General features: G+C 36.5%; 2 protein-coding genes across 4 annotated transcripts in view; one reads left to right on the top strand and one right to left on the bottom strand.

The window, feature by feature from the left end:
* The window catches only part of Top2b (DNA topoisomerase II beta), a 64232-nt gene extending 47011 nt beyond the window's left edge, over positions 1–17221 (top strand). The window contains exons 26-36 of the mRNA XM_005348557.2: positions 866–1021; positions 1196–1279; positions 4223–4417; positions 6210–6354; positions 6578–6739; positions 8693–8894; positions 9753–9832; positions 11461–11571; positions 14974–15099; positions 15802–15896; positions 16734–17221. Of these exons, the coding sequence (XP_005348614.1) occupies positions 866–1021; positions 1196–1279; positions 4223–4417; positions 6210–6354; positions 6578–6739; positions 8693–8894; positions 9753–9832; positions 11461–11571; positions 14974–15099; positions 15802–15896; positions 16734–16901 (1524 nt within the window). The 3' untranslated portion in view covers positions 16902–17221. The remainder of the gene's footprint in view (positions 1–865; positions 1022–1195; positions 1280–4222; positions 4418–6209; positions 6355–6577; positions 6740–8692; positions 8895–9752; positions 9833–11460; positions 11572–14973; positions 15100–15801; positions 15897–16733) is intronic.
* Positions 17222–17289: 68 nt separating this feature from the next.
* Rarb (retinoic acid receptor beta) overlaps positions 17290–20358 on the bottom strand; it is a 586853-nt gene continuing 583784 nt past the window's right edge. For 2 of the 3 annotated variants that reach the window (XM_005348556.2, XM_013346833.2), the window contains exon 8: positions 17292–18655. In XM_005348556.2, the coding sequence (XP_005348613.1) occupies positions 18459–18655 (197 nt within the window). In that variant the 3' untranslated portion in view covers positions 17292–18458. Of the gene's footprint in view, positions 18656–20358 lie in introns of all 3 variants that reach the window. The other variant, XM_026779625.1, reaches the window with a different exon arrangement.

Raw genomic sequence — 20358 nt, forward strand, 5'->3', positions numbered from 1 at the left:
TGTAGACCAGGCTGGTCTCGAACTCACAGAGATCCGCCTGCCTCTGCCTCCCGAGTGCTGGGATTAAAGGCGTGCACCACCACTGCCCGGCTAACATTTCTTAATTGTAGAGTTTTTAAACATTTAGCTTGTTAGGATATTTTGTCATTTTTAATTATTTGAGTTTCTTAAATAACTTTAATTCAATTTTATTTAATGTCTTTGTTTTTGAGCCTGTGAAGGCTTAAAAACTGCTTTTTATTAAATTCATTGTAATTTGAAACAAAGTATTAGCATAAGAGGCTTCTTTAAATTTCAGTTAATATGAGTAAAATTTCAGAAAATTTCTGCACCATAAATCATTAGTCTTCAATTAACATATTTTCTGAGTTTTCATTTGAATAATCCCTATGGCAATAGAGCATTTTTATTAAAATTCATCCTTAGTGAGTAAATGGAGCCTATTATATTCACTTTTTACAACTATTAAAACATTTTTATGAGTGATTTATTAGCAATTTCATAATCATTTACTGACCAGTATAAAAGTCTGACAAAACAATTTTACTTAATAATTTTAAGATACAGTGTTTTTTCATTTTAGGACTTAGGAAAGCAATTAACTTCTCATCAAATTTCTGAGTAAATAGGTATAAAATATACTATTCCTTTTGAAGATTTTATTGTATATTTTAAGAAAATCTTAAACTTTTTTTAAACATAGGAAATAGGGTTTATAGGCAACCTTGATGGTAATCTTAAATAACTCCTACCACCCTGAAGGTGTAACACTAACAGTATACCATTTAAGCCCAATATTCAATGAAATTAATTGCTGACTTGATATTATAATAGACTTTAATATAAAGTTTGTTATTTTTTACAGGCAGCTGAAGAGGAAGACACTCAAAACCAACATGATGACAGTTCCTCTGACTCAGGAACTCCTTCAGGCCCTGACTTTAATTATATTTTAAATATGTCTCTGTGGTCTCTTACTAAAGAGAAAGTTGAAGAACTCATTAAGCAGAGAGATACAAAAGTATGAACTTTTGTGGGTTAAATAATTTGGAACTATTTCAGTATTATCCATATCTTTGATTTTATTTTTCCAAAACTAAGTATTTTGATTTATCCTTTGCAAAATTAAAAACTATTAAATGTTAAACTGTACCACTTTCTTTTTTCCTTTCTTTCTTCCTGTATTTAATTGCAGGGGCGAGAAGTTAATGATCTCAAAAGGAAATCTCCTTCAGACCTTTGGAAAGAAGATTTAGCAGCATTTGTTGAAGAACTGGATGTATGTTGATCTCAATTAAGTATATATTCCAGGCTGGGAATGGGTGTGCGTTGACCTAGCTCAATGGGAGTACATTGGCCTAGACTGTGCAAGGTTTAAGTCCAATCCCCAGTCCTGCTAAATGAATAAATAATTTTTTAAATGAATAAAATACATTTGGGAAAATAATGTTTATGAGATAACAATGAAAATTCTTTTTAATTTTAATTTTCTCAGAATTTTTCTTTATACTAGTGTATTTATACTTAAGATCAAGCTGGCTTTACTTCTGTGAAGTTATGAGGAAAAGCTGTTTCTAGCATGAGTGAATATGAGTGCAAGGGAGTTCAGTTTAGAATAAATTAAATTCTATTGCTTTCTGTTGATTTAATTCTCTTACCTGATTTCTGATTGTGCTAATTGATTTGATTTGACATTTTCCTGAAAAGAGGTAAGACCAATATATAGATATGATTGAATACAGGTATTTCAACTTCCTTTAGTTTATAAGAAATTTCAGTGTTTTTATGTTAGTGGAGTACTAATTTAAGAAGTGAAAGAGAAAAGTTTTAAAATGTAAACCTTTCTAAAATTGTCCCTTAAAGTGCTAGAATTAAATTAATAACAGCAGAGTGAACATCTGATTTTGGTTAGCAAAGGTAAAAATCCTGATGGACTTTTTTCTGTAATCTTTTAAGTACCATAGTATACATTGACTTAATTCACTAATTTTTTTGTTTGTTTTTTGAAGACAGGATTTCTCAGTAGCTATGGAGCCTGTCCTGGAACTCACTTTGTAGAACAGGCTGGCCTCGAACTCACAAAAATCTGCTTGCCTCTGCCTCCTGAGTGCTGGGATTTACCATCTGGGTAGATTTTTCTTTTTAAATAGAGGCATATTTTCTTTCTGCTGATTTGTATGTTTTAAAAAAAGCAAAAACAAACAAACATGTTGTGTTGAGCTCTACTCAGTGGCATAGCACTTGGGCTAGCGTGAGTGAGACCCTAGCCAGGTTCCATCATATCACCATCACTGCACATACAAAAAAGTATCTTTCATAAAAATGAACAAACATACAGTGAAAAGAAAACTATTGTGTCTGATTACTATCATTGCAATTCTGATACTGCTTTCAGTTTGATTGCCGACTGAAAGATGTCCATTTGGTGCTTACTTTCATAGTGTAGATTCTCGAACTAAAATTTACCATTCAAAGCAGTTTCAGACCCCCTAAGTGCTGCTATTTTGTCTTTTATTATTTGATAATTAGCAATATTTATACAGATTAAATTCTAGATATGGAAACTTGGAGAGATGGCTCAGCAACTAAGAAAGAGTACTTGCTGCACTTGCAGAGGATCTCACTTCAGTTCTTTTGACTCAGCTAGACAGTTCTCAGATACCCTCCTGGCCACTGTAGGCTCTTATACACAGTGTGGTTCACACCACAGATACATACACATAAGTAAGAATAGATCTTGAAATTTTAGAGAAAGTTTTATTTTTCTCTTTAGATTTATTTATTTTATTTTATGTGTCTTCGTGTTTTGTCTGCATGTGTGTATATGTACCATATACATGCCTGGTTCCCAAGGAATTCAGAAAAGGGTATCAGATCCCCTGGAACTGGAGTTATGGATAGTTATGAGTCACCTTATGGATGATGGGAATTGAATGTGGGTTCTCTGCAAGAGCAACACATGTTCTCAACCGTTGAGCATCTCTCCAGCCCCAAGATACAGGTTTTTTTTGAGAACTAAGAATATTTAGACTTAAATTTCATGACTGCATTCTTTGAAGTCTGTGATACCATCAATTGAACGTACCCTTGTGTGCTGACAATGCATTATATGTAATTCTCAAATGAAAGAAGTCATCTTTATAAGGATTCAGAGCCTTAAGAAGTGGAAGGACTTGCTTAGAGAGGAGTCCTATTGGTGTGATCAAAAACAGTTATTCATCTCAGCCAAGCCTTTTTCATCATCTCTAAAATAGATGTGGTAAGAGTTTATAAAGCCTGCCACATGGTAGTTGCCCTGCCAATTGTCTGTTGCATATTAAGAATATACAACTAGTAAATAGAAGTCTCAGCATTGGATTCCAATATGTTTGATTTCAAAACCTATCATATCTATAAACTTTTATTTAAAGAAATCTATATAAATGTCATTCAAGAGATGTCACTCTCCTTTGCATCTTTCCAAACCTGTTAATTATTAGAAAGAATGGTTTTATAGAATTTAGAGTCTGTCACAATAATTGTGGTTATATATACATTTATTTTGATAACAAACCTCGTAAATTCAATTTTATGTTTTTTTCTTTCCTATTTAATTAGATCATTATTATGATTAAAGCAATTGAAGAGAATAGCTTCATACTACAAATTTGTTTTTAGATTAGTTTATTTTTACTTTACTATGGACCTCAGTGTTTTTCCTGCATGTATGCCTGTGTACCATGTGTGTGCTTGGTGCCTGAAGAGGTCATGAAAGGGGATGGAATCCCCTCAAACTGGAGTTAAAGGTGGGTGTGAGCCACTGTGTAGGTGCTGAGAACTGAACCCAGGTCCTCTACAAGAGCAATAAATGCTCTTAATAGCTGAGCCATCTCTCCAGCCCAGCTTCATACTCTTTAACAGAACTGCCTGTGTTTGCTATTTCTGATGGTGACAGGTGAGCAGCGCTCCTGGGTTATAAAGAATTATTTAGGTCACTAGTTACTGTTACCCTATTGTATTAAGTAAGGGTAAGAACCTATATAAATGAATTGGGATTAAAACTCAGGTCTTCTGACTTAAAAGTTTTTCTTCTTTTCCCATTATTTCATTTCAGATTAGATTAGCTAAAAAGAAAGCCTTCTTTCTTAATGGTGAATAATTTATTTCAGGTTCTTATGCAGTAGTGATTGTTTTTTTGTAAAGAGCTGTTTATGTACCCTCCCCTTCCTTCCCCATATTTCAGAAAGTGGAGGCACAAGAACGAGAAGATATTCTGGCAGGAATGTCTGGAAAAGCAATAAAAGGTAAAGTTGGCAAACCTAAGGTAAAGAAACTTCAGCTGGAGGAGACGATGCCCTCACCTTATGGGAGAAGAATTGTTCCTGAAATTACTGCTATGAAGGCAGATGCCAGCAGAAAATTGCTGAAGAAGAAGAAGGTATCATATATTCCTGTGTCAGCTCATTGGAGACTCTAAGCTTAATCATGCTTTATGATTTGTAATGTATTTTAATGTGATAGGAAATGTTCTTTCTATGAGGGAAGTTGAGTTGTGGAAGAAGAGTCTATCGGTCGAAGTTCATACATATAGGTAGAGCCACTTATTTCATTCAGTTTTCTTCCCACCCACTCGTTCCCTCTGTTTGACTTCAAATTTATGGGCTTAATACATCTTCTGCCTCAGTTTCCTGAGTAGATTGGGACTACAGGGGGCCTGGCCTAAATTCAGTTTTTAGAATGAGAAAGAAACACTCTACTGAATATCTTACTAAATTAAAGTCTTAACAAAAACTATCAACTTTCTAAGTTTCAGTTCTAGATCATGACTAATTAAGGGAATATTAAGCAGAAAATAAGGTTTGTTCTTCAAAGTAACTTATCACCTTCTATAATCTTGTTTATTTTTTGTTAAACACTTTTGAGCAAACCTTGCATTGTTGTCATTGACAGTTACTATCAAGAACTTAAAAAAATAAATAAATATAAAATTTACCTTCCCTTAAGCAGGATTGGCCAGGACTAGCCAGGTGTAAAGACTGGAATGAATGTTCAGAGCCAAGAAAGCAGGATGTATGATGGTTTTGTAGAGGCCAAAGGTCTAGACCAGGTCATTTTGCGGCCTAAGGAATACATGTGCAGATACATCCAGTACATGACTGAGAATTCAGCATCTTTGTCATTAGGGAAATGAGCTTAAGTTGGAGTTTTAGGTCAGAGAATTAATTTTTTTTTTTTTTACTTTTATGTGCAGTGCTAAGATTTGAAGCAATTTAAAACGTAGCTTTTTAGCTCTGGATCGGGCTGAGGACTGAGGAGCCTTCCTCTAGCCTGTGTCTTCACCACACTTGACTTTCACCTTAACTCAGTGACCTCTGTCCTTTCCTGTTGGTGTCTGTTGGGTTTATTTCTTATCAATGTCACATCAGTAACCTCATCCCTGTCTACCTTAAGCTTTGTCCACTTAAAACAATAACTCTTACTCTCTCTGTCTTGGCTGTAATGTCCCAGGCTCCTGTGCTCATATAGTCACCAGAGTGCGCAACGCCTCTGAACTTAGCATGGCTGAAACGAGCTCATTACCTCCATTTGAAGTCCTGCTTTGTTTCTCATCTTGCTGCTTTCACCACTCCTCTACTTACTTGGGAAACTTAGTGATTCTTTCAGAAGTCAGTCAGAAAGAGTCCTCTGGGATGCTTCCTCTGGTCCCCGTTAAGCAGAGTTGTTCACATTCCCTTGAGCCACTGCTGTCGTTCCCTCTATTTTGACTTGTGTTGCATTAGCCAGTGTACATGCCTTCCAATTCCCCTGTCCTTACCAATAATTTTGGATTGGAGTCAGCCCTATAGTGCCTTACAAAATACGTCTGGTGCTTATTTTCTTTCAGTAATTTGAAAATATTTTTCTAGTCTGTAGGAACCTCAGGTATAGGCACTGATTCTGTGGTAACTTCTGGAGTACTTAGCTATTGGTTTCACAGTTCCTTTGACAACCAAGAGCCTACCTTTTTGCTTATGATTTTCCTAAGTGGCTATCATCTCACTGAGTATATTAGAATGTTAGGGTTATAAGCAGTGTCATTTGAAACAGATAAGTGAATAAAGGAAAACATATCATAAGTGAAACATGTTAAAACTTACCTGGTATGAAGAAGTAGTTTAAGTGAAACTTTATCTTTAAAATATGCATTGCTAGTTTACTCATGATTGGATCTCACTTGTTTGAACACATAGGGTGATCCTGATACCGCAGCAGTGAAAACAGAATTTGATGAAGAATTTAGTGGAACACCAGTAGAAGGTACAGGAGAAGAGACACTGACCCCATCAGCTCCTGTAAATAAAGGTCCCAAACCCAAAAGGGAGAAAAAGGAGCCTGGTAAGGCATTGGAATGCTTTTGTGCATGTTTTGTGTAAGAAATAAAAGGACTATGGGGTTTTCCTATAGTTTGTTGATTTTGATTAATTGATTGATTTTTAGTAGTTCAAGTAATACATTTAGTTTTCATATACATCTATTTTATAATGAGCCTTTTATAGAAAAGCTTTGCTAGAACTTTGAATAAGTGTTTATATGCATATTACCATTGTCTTGCTTTTAGGTACCAGGGTTAGAAAAACACCCACCTCATCTGGTAAACCAAATGCAAAAAAAGTGAAGAAGCGAAACCCTTGGTCAGATGATGAGTCCAAGTCGGAGAGTGACTTGGAAGAAACAGAACCTGTGGTTATTCCAAGAGATTCTTTGCTGAGGAGAGCAGCTGGTATTGTGATACACTTTGTATTTATTTTATTGTATATTATCATTGATCTGTAAATTGGGTTCAATAGTATTAATCAGGATCACTAAAGTATTAAATCACTCTGAAGAAAGACAAAGTGAATTATGGTTTTTTAAAAATAATTATTTTACATGTATAAATGTTTTACTTACATATATGTCTGCAGTGCATGTGTATCTGGTGCCTGCTAAGATCAGAAGAGTGCTAGATTCTCTGGAACTGGAGATATGGATGGTTGTGAGCTGCCATGTGGATGCTGGGAACCAAACCTGGGTCTTCTTCAAGAACATCCAGTGTTCTTAATCACTGAGAAATCTCTCCAGCTCCAAAGCATGTTCTTACTGAATTTATGATTAAAGCTTAGTTAATGTTCCTTCCCTCTATGACTTTAGGATATTTGCTTTAAAAAGCAAGCAAGCAAACAAGAACCCCCCCCCCCACCCCAACTCAAACCCAAAAATTGAAGTATTGGCAGCTGTGATGGCTCTGTTTGAAGTACTCTGTATTTATATTCAACTACTTATATCTAAGAGTTCTCTTCTCTGTAACTGATTCTTTGTACTCAGTTCTTTTAAATATAATGCTAAGGTTGGCTACAATAGCTTGTCTTGCTGATGTATTGCTGTTAAGCATATGATTTGATCTTCCCTGAGTATTCATTCAGATTGGAAGTACTCAGATAATTAAAGCCTGATTAGTTTGTTATATTAATTTCCTTACATTTTCTTAAGTTTTAGTTCATTGAAATGAGTGTTACAACTTTATGATTGTTTAACTCTGGCATATATGATTTTGATGCATGCCAGACCTTAAATTCTTTGATTCTCTCGTCAAGTGGATAAGTTACTTTTCTTAATGGGTATAGGTATAAATAAATGATACGGGTGAATAACAAACATGACTGGATTAAGTTACATGAAAATTAATACTTCAAAATTGTGTTTAGGTTTTTCCATATATGAAAAGTGAAATATGAAACTGAGTGTACAAATAGTTTAAAAATTCTCCTCTATAATGCATTCTAGAAATTAAAATAAAACTTATTGGCATTATGCCAGTATGCCCTTCTCTGTAGTTGTTTCCTATCTTATCCATGTGAAAATTTACCTTTTTTCCTTTATCTGTTTTTTTCTTTTTTTATTGGCGGGGGAGGGGCGGATAACAGCATCTTGTGTAGCTAAGAATAGCCTTAGAATTGCTATGTAGCTGAGGATGACCTTGATCTTCTCATCCTCCCAACTCTTCCTACCCAGTGCTAGAATTTAAACATGTACCTGCATGCCCAGTGTATGCATTACTGGGACTTGAATCCAGACCCTTTTATATACTAGGCATCACTTGCCGAGTGAACTGGTCCTTATGGTTGCTATTTTACAGTGAAAGTAATCCTAGAGGAAAATAAACATTTTTTACTTAGACAAACTAAAAGAAAACTTAGCATTTTTTAAAAAGAATGTAAATTTTGTCATTTGTAATGAAAGAAATGGGAAATTTTATATCAATAATCCTTTGTACAGGGGACATATGACACAATGCCAGTTTTTCTGGGTTTTTGAATAATATTTAAGTATAATGAGCAACATCTTAAACAAGTAGTCTCATCAGTTTATACTAATGATAATACTCTAACAAACACAGAGTATTATCCCAGCCTTCTGGAAAGTATAAGGTAGATACCATTCTTTGAGAACAAAGTATAGATTTTTGTTCTTTAAATGTTCATCTTTTTCTTACATACTTTAAAGATATTTTAAATGGTAAATCTAGGATTTTGAGTTTCACATTCTCTTGTTGCTCTTGAGTGAGTCCCTCTCTATGTCACCCAGGTGGCATCAAAGCCCTGGACACAAGTAACTGGTCCACAGATCCTAATTATGTGGACTATGAACGTGTGTCACTGTGTCCTGTTAATATTCCTTTCTCCTTTCCTCCTAGCTGAAAGACCTAAGTACACCTTTGATTTCTCGGAAGAAGAAGATGACGATGCTGATGATGATGATGACAATAATGACATAGAAGAACTGAAAGTTAAAGCATCTCCCGTAACTAATGATGGGGAAGATGAGTTTGTTCCTTCAGATGGCTTAGATAAAGATGAGTATGCTTTTTCTCCAGGCAAATCAAAAGCTACTCCAGAGTAAGTAATGCAGCAGTGGTTATCCAGTAAGCTCTTGCCATGAGTGCCAAGAAGTAGTCAATTCCAGCTAAAAGTTTCCTTATGAAATAACTAGTTAATACTGCAGCTCTTCCCTAGCTGTTGCTGTAAGTTAATGGAAAGATTGGCAAGCTTTTTTGTGAAGGGCTTTAGAATTAATGTTTTATATGTCCCTGTCATATGGCTTTGTAATAGCTGTTCATTGTTGCCCTTGTAGTAAGAAAGTAGCCTCAGACAATGTAAATAAATGACTATAGTTTGTTACAGTAAAATGTTGTTTACAAAAACATCCTCATGGAGCTCCTGTTTTGCAAAATGTTTCTAGATCTTTGGAATTAGGAAACTTGTTTTTCCAGTAGATTTGTCCTTGGTCAGTTTTATTGTTTTGATGAGTGCCAGAATTAACATGGAGAAGTAAGATTTATGGACTAGGATTTTTTTTAAAGACATTATAAATCAATATAACCAGTCTTGACTAGTTTCTAAAGTAACTGCCCACCTGTGGTCTGCTGCCAGGAATGGTATGACTACCTGCTATGATGGGGAGTCCACCTTTCTCTTTGAACCTTTGCTAATAATGCAGAACTAAATTAGGGTCACTTTGAATAACTTCAAACTGTTGCCTAGTTTCCATTCTTATTTTATGTTAAATCAATATTTTTTAATCTTATATCTGTATTCATATATTTACTTACATAAATTTGTGAGGAAAGGGGCAGGGTACAGGTGTTGACCCGTCTTTAATACAGAAAGAACTAGTTTTGTTGGTTATAATCATGCAGTGTATATTGTGTAGAATATTTTAATTACATATTCTTTGTGATATTTTTTTTCTAATAGAAAATCGTCACATGACAAAAAAAGTCAGGATTTTGGGAATCTCTTTTCATTTCCTTCATATTCTCAGAAGTCAGAAGATGGTATGTTCTTTTAGTCTTTCCATTAGTTAATTATTATATGATTGTTGTTCTTGGTAGAGAAAAAAACTAGAAAAATCATTAGGCCAGGATTTAATTGCAGAGTTTTTCATGAGTGAAAGACTTTACTTTTTGCCCAATACAATAAAACTTACTCACTGACTGGTTAGAACCATATAGGCAGAAGCATATAGGCAGAAATGCTAGGCAGGTTGTAGCCTGCTGGGTATTGTGTCTATATATAAGATTAATAATGAAAAAAATATTTAAAAAAGTTTGGAAGATTGAAATTTGATATATGGTGATGTGAATCTATTTGCAGCTATAAAGGTACTGGATAGGTACAGATTTGTCTTACCAAATTCTTATAGCAGAGAGAATAAAGTTTTCATAGGAGAAAATATAGAAAATATAACCAGGATATCTCTTTAGTACATATATATATATATATATATATATATATATATATATATATATATATATATTGTGTGCAGTATTGTTAAGGTCACTTAATTGATTCACTGTCTTTATTATGTGTGTATGGTGTGTGTGAGGGTGTGCACATGTGTACATGTGGAGGCCCAACATTGGTGGCAGGTGTCATCTTCAGTGTTTTCCACTTTATATACTGAGGCAAGTCTCTTCTTGACCTTGAAATTTGCCATTTCAGCTAGCATTGCTGGTCAGTTTTTGGTGAAGGAGGAATTTTCTTTCTCTGCCTGATGTGGCCTGGGGTCTCAGGCAGGACACTATGCCCCCTTTGCTTTCCTGTGGATTTTGCTTGCAGAGCAAAGGCATTAATGGTTAAGCCACTTCCCAAGCACCTGTTTTGGATTTTTAAATATATTCCTACAGACACACCTAGACTTGGTACATTTTCTTTAAGTATAGGTAAGCATTCATTGTTGACAGAGCTTATCAAAGCAGTCGTGTAAAAGTATTACGTCCAAGGGGCCATTGAAAAATTTCTTGATATGGTTTGAGGAACGGAATAGTTAATTGCTAAAGTAAACTAATTTGTAGACAAAAGTAAGCTGAAGCTGGGCATGGTGGCACATGCCTAAATCTTAGCATTTGGGAAGCTGAGGCAGGATTTTGAGTTTGAAGCCAATATGGGCTCTACTGCAAGATCCTATCTCCTCCCTCAAAAATGTAAACCGAAGGTAAGCTTGCCTTTAAAATTAGTCTTCAGCAATTTGTTGATAAAAATATGAGTGCTTATTGCACTTTTAGATGTAGGCATTAGTATTAATTGCTAGAAGGATTAACAGTATTTATATAGACACTGAAATTATCACAGTGAAACCTTTTCTTCTGAAAACAAATCACCATATACATGTTTAAATATTTAACTGTTGATATTATTAATCTTCACTGCCATGTGAATTTGTATATTGTATTTTCAAATACATATACATATATATACTGTATATTTGTATATTGTTTCACAACAGACTTAACATTTTTGAGCTATAACATTGGTATATTTTTCATTGTCATCTGTTTGTATATTGTAGATTATATGATCACAATAGAAACAAGATCAGTTTATTAGCTAAGGAAGTCATCAAAGACTCAGTTTACTCAGAGGTCTTTACAGTCTCTTAATAAAACAGCTTTGACATTTTTAGATTCAGCTAAATTTGACAGCAATGAAGAAGATACTGCTTCTGTTTTTGCACCATCATTTGGTCTGAAGCAAACAGATAAAGTTCCAAGTAAAACAGTTGCTGCTAAAAAGGGTACGTATTTTATACCTGCTTGTGTTATTACAGAAGCTATGTAGAGGTAGTAAGGGAATTTAGTATCATTTGAAACTCTTTGAGTGACTACTTCACTATGAAACTTACAATTACAATATTAAGAGAATGCCTTTTCCTTTCTAATAATGTAAAGGGATTGCTAAAATATCTATTAGACCATATTTTTAAAATATAGTCATCGCCCCACACACACTTTCTTTAACCATATTCTGTGCATGAGGTAAAACATGCTAAGATTGCAGTTTAGCTGGGCAGTGGTGTTGCATTCCTTCCATCTCAGCATTTGGGAGGCAGAGGCAGATCAACTGAAAAAAGGGAAGTGGGAGGGATGATTTGTCATTATAAAATAATCCCATGATATTTAAATTGATACTTTGGGCACTCTCTATGTCCTACCCCTTAGTAAAGAGCTCTTGGCAGTAGATAACCTCATGGGGAGGGGAAGCATTCTTTGAGGTTATTCTGACTAGTAGGATGGGCACTCATTGTACTTAGTGGGTTATAGAAACACGGAACTGGAAGAGGGGCATGGTGAGGTGAATATGAGAGAAGGTGGAGAAGACTCATAGGGTGGATATTATGTTTCGTTGTATGAATATGTGAAATTCTCAAGAATAGGTAACTATAACAAAAGATAGTTTTCCTATAACGCTCTTCATTAGATTGGGTAGAGAATACATATTTTTATCTTGATTCTATAATCTCTTAGTTCTGCTTCCTGCCACTCCTTACATGATACAATTTTCTGAATTATAGCTTTTTTTCCCCACTACCATAGCCTTAGATTGTTCGTGAAATGCTGAGTTGATTCATTAATGTTATATAATATGTAAATCATTTATCTTGGTCTCTTTATTAGTGCTTTGTATTGAAAATAATATCTACTTTAAAAATACACATCTAGTTGAGAGATATTAAAATAATATCTACTTTAAAAATACACATCTAGTTGAGAGATATTAAAATAATATCTACTTTAAAAATACACATCTAGTTGAGAGATAGGTTCCCGAAAAGAAAAGAAGATATAGTATATGCCATAGAGACACATGTGTAGTATACTCCATAGAGACACGTGTATTCCGAGTGTAGCACAACAGCAGTACTGACAATCTTCAAAGGCCGCGTTCTGTCAGAATGCACGAGAACCATGGGAAGACTGCTCAGAGAGGGGTGTCTAACCAGCATTCTAGGTGGCTACCCGTAATGGGCTCCTCTCACTTTTCAGGATGTGCTGGCCTGCGTCTGTATTTCCTCATTTGATGACTTTGACTTTGCAGTTGTGCTGGACCATTATCTCCTCCACTTCCCCTAGATCCCTTCCACCAGTGATTGAGAAAAGCTGGTGTAGAAGTAGCTCAGTGTCCTTGCCCGCAGATTTCATGTCTAGGGTTGTATTGGCTATCCAGAGTACCCCCAAAAGATTAATTAACCTCCAAGGGTAATGACTGGCTTGATAAGTTACCCATGACTAGCTGCTCTTCATTGTCTCAAGTCTATACTCTTATCATCACCTCCTGGTGATTTACACTTGAACCCATACCCTGGGGTCAGTCAGGTTCTGCTTCTAGAGAACTCAAATTGAGACAGACTCTATAATTTCATTTCAAAACATCATTTTTATGGCTGGATAGTTGGCTGCGGCAGGGGTGGGGGGAACAGGGTACAGAGGCCCCCAGTTTAGTTCTCAGCATCCAGACCAGGTGACCCACAACCACTTTTAATTCTAGTTTCCTGGGTCTGATGTCCTTTTCTGGTCATGTGTGCTTATATATGTAAATTTTTTATTTTTTTTTAAAGATTTTTATTTATTATGTATACAGTATTATGTCTGCATACATGCCTACTCACCAGAAGAGGGCACCAGATCTCATTACAGATGTTTGTGAGCCACCATGTGGTTGCTGGGAATTGAACTCAGGACCTTTGAAAGAGCAGGCAATGCTCTTAACCGCTGAGCCATCTCTCCAGCCCCTACATGTAAACTTTTTAAGCAATCAAAGCATTTTTAAATCTTTTAAAACATCTTTTTTCTTTTAATTTTCATGTGAGCATTTTCTAAAACACTGTAGGACCCGTATCCTTTCTTGAAATCTGTCATTCTGCTTCCTTCATTAAGCTAATGAGTTGGTTTAACCAAAAGACCAGACTATCTTCTGCCTAACCTATTTACTTGTTTCTTTCCTAGCTGAACAGTCTTGAGTTAGTTGAACTAGAAAACTGCTTCAAAGGCCTCAGCAAGATTTCCTTTCTCTACCTCCTTCCTAAAATACAACTTACAGACAGAAGCTCAAGGGAAGGATACCATGTCATGTCCCACTCTCCATATAACTATCTATGTTAACCATCAGTTACAGTATTACTATTCACATTATAGTCTGCAGTTCCAATATTTTGCAGCCAAAGGCATCCTATAATATTTCAGTATCTGACCTAACTTGGAAGAGGGTATGAAAGTGCCATTTAACTTCTGCAAGCTTGAGAACACTACCAGAGAAAGCCGTGGTTCCTATTGCCTTGTGATGAATCTGTATTCCTGCTAGTAGCTGCCTTTGGGTTCCTGAGGTAGATTTAGTCATGAGGATACAGAGGGAATAAAAGCCATAGCCTTTGGCCACCACTACCATGTATAGCCCTCCTGCTGTTAGCCAGTAAGGGCCATTATGCTGCGTGTCTCAGCTTGAGACTCAATTCTGTTTGTTGATCAAGTCAGCAACACTTTTCAGTTTTTAAAAGGACAGTCTCAGTTCATTTCAGACTATCTGATACCTTTGTTTTCCAGGCTCATTTTTAATTACACAAGTTAGAAGTGATTATTAGTGTTTATATGGAACTACAGATAAAAAGTAAATAAAAGGCTCGTTTTTAAAACAATATGGCAAAGTGAGGCCTTGCATCTACTGATTTAGGATTTTCATGTTTCTTTCCACATAAAAATGCCAAGTCTGGATTTCAACTGTTGGCGGGAAATGAGTTGCTTTGTATTTGTTCTATTTGAGGACCCCATAAAAATACTTTTCCCTACTAAATCATTTTTATAAGCTAGAACTTATTGTGGAGTTATAATTAGTGTGTCAAAGATACTTTTTTGTCGTGAATATATATTTAAAAGATACTCTTTAATTCCTTTTAATGCCCTGTGCTTAAAATGTCTCAATTGAATTACCTAAAAATCAAATTATGCCTAATTAAGTAATACTCGTTTTGTCATTCAAGGGGTATGTTTGCCTTTATACTGGCACCCAGCAGAGAGAAACCATTTCTTGGCTACTCAGTTTCTTGGCAGTAATTAAAAAAAATTCACTGTTACAGAACTCACTTCAGCTTGGTTTGTTGATAAGTATATTACATTAACCAACTAAAAGGATGTTTGCTTAATAGGTAAACCACCTTCAGATACAGCCCCTAAGGCCAAGAGAGCACCTAAACAGAAGAAAGTCGTAGAAACTGTAAACTCTGACTCTGATTCTGAATTTGGCATTCCAAAGAAGACTACAACACCAAAAGGTGAGGACTGTCTTTGTATGACCTTTAAACATGTGCTGGAAGGAAAGGGTTTAGTTTCTTGAGCTTTATCGAGTTTCGTGACGGGGACCACATATCAAGAAGTTGTCCTGTGCAGCTTAGAACATTGCTCCTCAGTTGAAACATTGGCAAGATTAAGTAAATATACTGAAAATAAGTTTAAAAGCTGCTATAAGGAACTCCCTTGAGTTTCTTCCATCTCTCTCTCTCTCACTTCCTTTGTTTGGTATATTTGAGGCCAGGTCTTATTATGTAGGCCAGAGAAATAGAATAGGAGGAAAGTGAAGAAAACTATCATAGAGCCTGTGGAGGTCAATATATGTGGTTTGAAACCTTGGTAAGTTTATTGGCTATGACAGGTAACTTAAACACTCTTGTAAGAAGTTTCATTCCTAGGTTCAAGAGTCATATTAGCAAAATGCTAGTCTTTTTATTTTTATCAGGGCTTAGTATTGAAACTTATTTCTAGGATTTCTCACTTGTTTTAAATATATTTTTTAAATATTCTTTAGTCATATGTACTCCAGAATTAAAATGGTGCTGTCAAACCATATGTATGTCACTTATAGCAAGAGGGTAGGATTGCAGGCCCCACTGTTGGGTATAGAAATAATTGTAAGACTTGGGCATCTATCTTACATTGTGTTGACCTTTGGGAGGAAAACTCTTTTCGTGTATTTTAAGGTAAAGGCCGAGGGGCAAAGAAAAGGAAAGCATCAGGCTCAGAAAATGAAGGTGATTATAACCCTGGGAGAAAACCATCTAAACCAGCCAGCAAGGTAAGCAGGAGCACATCAGCATGGCTCCGAGTCTGCCTGAATGTCGTCACTCCCTCTTGGAATGCCTGGGGAGCTCTATATTCACCTCTCATCAATGGGAGATCACTATGAGTCAACTTACCTCAGAATCTCCTATTCTATCTATTAAACTATTACAGTCGTGTGCTACTTGAATATTAGAATAATCTTATAAACTTGGACTAATTTGGTTTTTAAAAATTGAGTTGACTGTGTCTAATGTTCCTAATTAATCTGACCCTTTAGAACCTTCTCTTTTGAGTGAATAAGTTGCCTTAGGTGCATCCCCCTCACCACTACTTTCTCTTCCTATTAACACTTAAAAATATACATATGGATGTTATAGCTTTATAAATTTTTCTTTCCCATCAATTCCTTTCTCTATCTTTTGCCTATTCTGTGACTTTTTAATATTTTACCAACACTTGTGATAGTGTATGCTATATACTGTGCATAGCCTTGTTCTACTTGCATGAATTCTGAATATGTTCTTAAAAATAGGGCAACTTGAGTAATTTCTGATGTAGACATTGTGTATACTTGTTGAGTAAAAATAGTTGCAGAATAGTAATCCTGTATTGATGAGTCTGTAACTTGGTAAACACAAGAGCCCAAAGTAGCTAATTACTTACTATATCTAATTGGGTTTCTTTCATCCATAATTCATTTTAGGCTTAAGTTAGTATGTCAATTCAAATTTTAAAAATATGATTATTGCCAATATGCATAAATGTAAGTATAAGGAATAATAGTTCTTAACAGTAGACTTTCCTTAACTTTGAGGTTTTTAAACTTTTGGGTTTTTTCTGGGGGGTCTAGAAACTGAAGAAAACATCTTTTGATCAGGATTCAGATGTAGACATCTTCCCCTCGGACTTCACTTCTGAACCACCTGCTCTGCCACGGACTGGTCGGGCTAGGAAAGAAGTAAAATATTTTGCAGAGTCTGATGAAGAAGAAGATGTTGATTTTGCAATGTTTAGTTAAGTGCCCAAAGAGCACGAACATTTTTCAAAAAGATTTTGTGTTGTCCTTTGTCTTTTCTGTCTCAGAATTTTGTACATCTGGCTTATTTTAATGTGATGATGTAATTGATGGTTTTTTATTATTGTGGTAGGCCTTTTAACATTTTGTTCTTACACATACAGTTTTATGCTCTTTTTTACTCATTGAAATGTCATGTGTTGTCTGATTGACTTGTAGAATTGTTATAGATTCCCGTGCATTAGCACAGATTTTAATTGTCATGATTGCAGACTACAGACCTGCTTTTTGAAATGAAATTTAAACATTAAAAATGGAACTGTGTTCTCAGACTCTTTACTGAAAGGTGTATCCACAGTAAAAGTTCTCACACGCACTTAAAATAAATATATTTATTCTTTGCCAGGAGACTCCATGGAAAAAGGTAAACAGTATATGAACATAGAAAGCACTGTTAAACCATCTCAATGTACAAACAGAGCCAGTAAAGGTACATCACAGACTTTTGCTAATATATCAAAAACAAAAAATTCCACTAGTGCTTACATGAGAACTCAGAACCTGACATTTGAGTCTGTCAGCCACTCTCCCACAGCTGTCACTCTGCGTCATAGTGATTGAACAAGGCCAGAGGAGGTCACGTGCCCATCCCTTCAAGCATCAAGACTGGGGGACATCCCAGGATCAGGCAGTCAGGAAGGACACTGGGCTACTAGAGTCCAAGCAGACTAGCCTGCTGATTATCCTATGATATCTCTCCAATGGCTTGTGAACAGGTAAACAAACTTACTAACACTGGACAGTGTTTTTGCCTTGGAGGCTATCATGACTGTAAAACTGCATCTTTTTTTCATTCGGTAGTTGTATCATTAAGAATAATCCACTTTGAATTTAAAGTGACATTAACAGTTGAACAAATGACATTGGATTAACTGAACTGGCAGTTACACTGATACAGAATTCTCTTCTGCTAGTGCAGTGAAGTGGTATACTCTGTCTGGGCAACATAAAGAAAGGATGCAGCTTGAGAGATCAAAAAGCAAGGAGAAGCTTCCACATTACTGAAACCAGAGTGTCTTTAGTCCTGTCCTGTACTGTACAAAGGTCCTGGTTCCTTACCGTGAGGCCTTGTCATTCATGAAAGCAAGACGTACAGTAGTCTGCTCCATAACCTTGATGTCTTGGTTATTGAGTATGCAAGACAAAAGAAAGCACCAACATACAGGATAGAAAGAACAGAGCCATACTTCTGTATGTACAAAGTCTTCAGCAACTTAACCAGGGCTAAATCATCTCAACTGGGTCTTTGCCATGCATCTTGACTGTTCAGAGAGGAAAATAGAAGCTCTTAACTAGTTTCTGGTGGCATGAAATGGCTGAATTTCAGAATTGGAAAAGTTTGTATTTCTAGGCAAGTTACACAGTAAGGAATATATATTGATACATATGAAAACTTCTTGGTCCTTTTTGAGTTTAACATATTTCAGTCCAAACACTAAGCAGCAGTAAAAATGTTTTCCTTGCATTTTCACTTGGGAACTGATGGTCCTGGGGAGTGTCTCACTGCAGCAGCGGTGACTGACTGACTCCACTGTTGTCCACTGAGCTGGGTGAGACACTGGGGCTGTGCTCTGCTGTGTTCCCACTTGAACTTGGGGTCAAGGGTTCATGTCCTTCAGAATTCTCCAGCATTTCCTGAATGAGAGGTGGCATCGATCCAGGAATTTCCATTTTCAAGGTAATTACACGTTCTGCACCTGTTTTTGAGGGATAATAGAAAACTTGTTAGATACGGACACGCCAGAATACAAAGGGACCAACATTCACTCTCAGGTATGTGAAGGAGTGTGAAAGACAGGTATCAAGTGTCTTTGTTGAAAAGAACCCATTTATTAGAAGTAAAAACATACGGGTGTTTCCAGCTAGAATGTCGGCCACCAGAATGTCAGTGTCAGGTGTGCTTTGAGATCCCAAGCACATTGGTTCTCAGGCAGCGTGTGAGTGCCACTCCCTCTGAATACAGAATATGTATTAATAGGGCACGCCAGAGGCAGCGTGTGAGTGCCACTCCCTCTGAATACAGAATATGTACTAATAGGGCACCCCAGAGGCTGGTGGGGCCTTGCCACATTTTCACTTGAAGGAAAAACAGTGGAAATATATAATGAACAAATTTCATAGTGCTTCAATCAGATTCAGCAAATAGAGTTTACAAAGAGAAGTTCCTGATGAAAGACCAGAAAAATATAGGTGAAGGGATGGGCAGTTTCTACAATAGAAGGACGGACTTGAGCCCCAACCTGTGGTAGTTTTCTGCAACCCAGTTCAGCGCTGGATGGTTCTATGCCATCACAGGTCCCACAGCCCTTACATGCAGCTAGTTAGATGGAAATACATAAGTAACAGGAAAACAGATTCAAAACTTAAGTGGCTAGGGTTTTGCTGGACTCTGTTAAATATGGGAGTTGGGACATTTCTATACATGACTGTGACTCCTCAGGTCACTGGCATACTTATCCGTGGAGAGTGATATCACCAGTCCTATTTAGTTTTTTTAAATATATATTAAATGATATCCACTCAAGCATTAGTTTCTTTGTTTCTCTTAATCCTATGCTGGGATGAACTTAGAATATCTCACCAAAAAAACCCCAAGAACTGAGATTTTTTGTCAAACAAGTTTCACTGTACACTTAAGCACCTTCTGAAATGTAGTGTTTGTGTCTCAGCTTGCTGAGATCCTCAGGCCTGGAGGCTGGTAATGGGAAGGACGGGACAGGGACTAGCACAGCTGCTGAGTCATCTCTACCTAGAAAAGCCCTGTGCACTCAACTATGAGACGGCTCTAGGCATTTCTGTAATTGCCTGAGTTGTCACACAGAGAGTCATGAGGTGAGAATTCCTTCACTCAGAATTGCAGGCATTAACTTGCCTATACCAGAGATGTGGCCACAGTGACCCCAAGCCTTACTCAGTTTTTCCTCGGGGTTAGGATGCAACAGGAAAACAGGCCAAGTGTGTAGAAACCTGAGATGCCTGGGAGCTGGAATGGATGTATAGACTCAGAGTATTAAATACACTCTGACGGAACGAGGTGGTGGGGAAGGAAGTGGCTTAGAGGGCCGAGAGCTTGCTGTGCACGCTGGTTGACTTGAGTTGGTGGCCCAGAACACACATAGAGAGAAGGGATTCCATATAATTGTCCTTTAACCTCCAAGGGCATGCCTGCGAGCCCCAACAGTAATTATTTAAAAAAACACATATACAGTCGGGAAGAGTTTCGCTTCTAACTAGCCGTCCCATTTGGAAATTGAGTGATCTTTTAGTATCAGTGGGTAGGGGTATATGCTTTTTGTGTCTATTGTCTCACGCCAGAGACAATGTCAAAATGCCTTCCTAAGGAAACCTGAGGCACTCTTGACTGTGTACACCTAGGCGTGTTCAGACAATGCTTAATTCC

The sequence above is a fragment of the Microtus ochrogaster genome, chromosome 6, assembly GCF_000317375.1.
Source record: "Microtus ochrogaster isolate Prairie Vole_2 chromosome 6, MicOch1.0, whole genome shotgun sequence".
NCBI lineage: Eukaryota > Metazoa > Chordata > Mammalia > Rodentia > Cricetidae > Microtus > Microtus ochrogaster.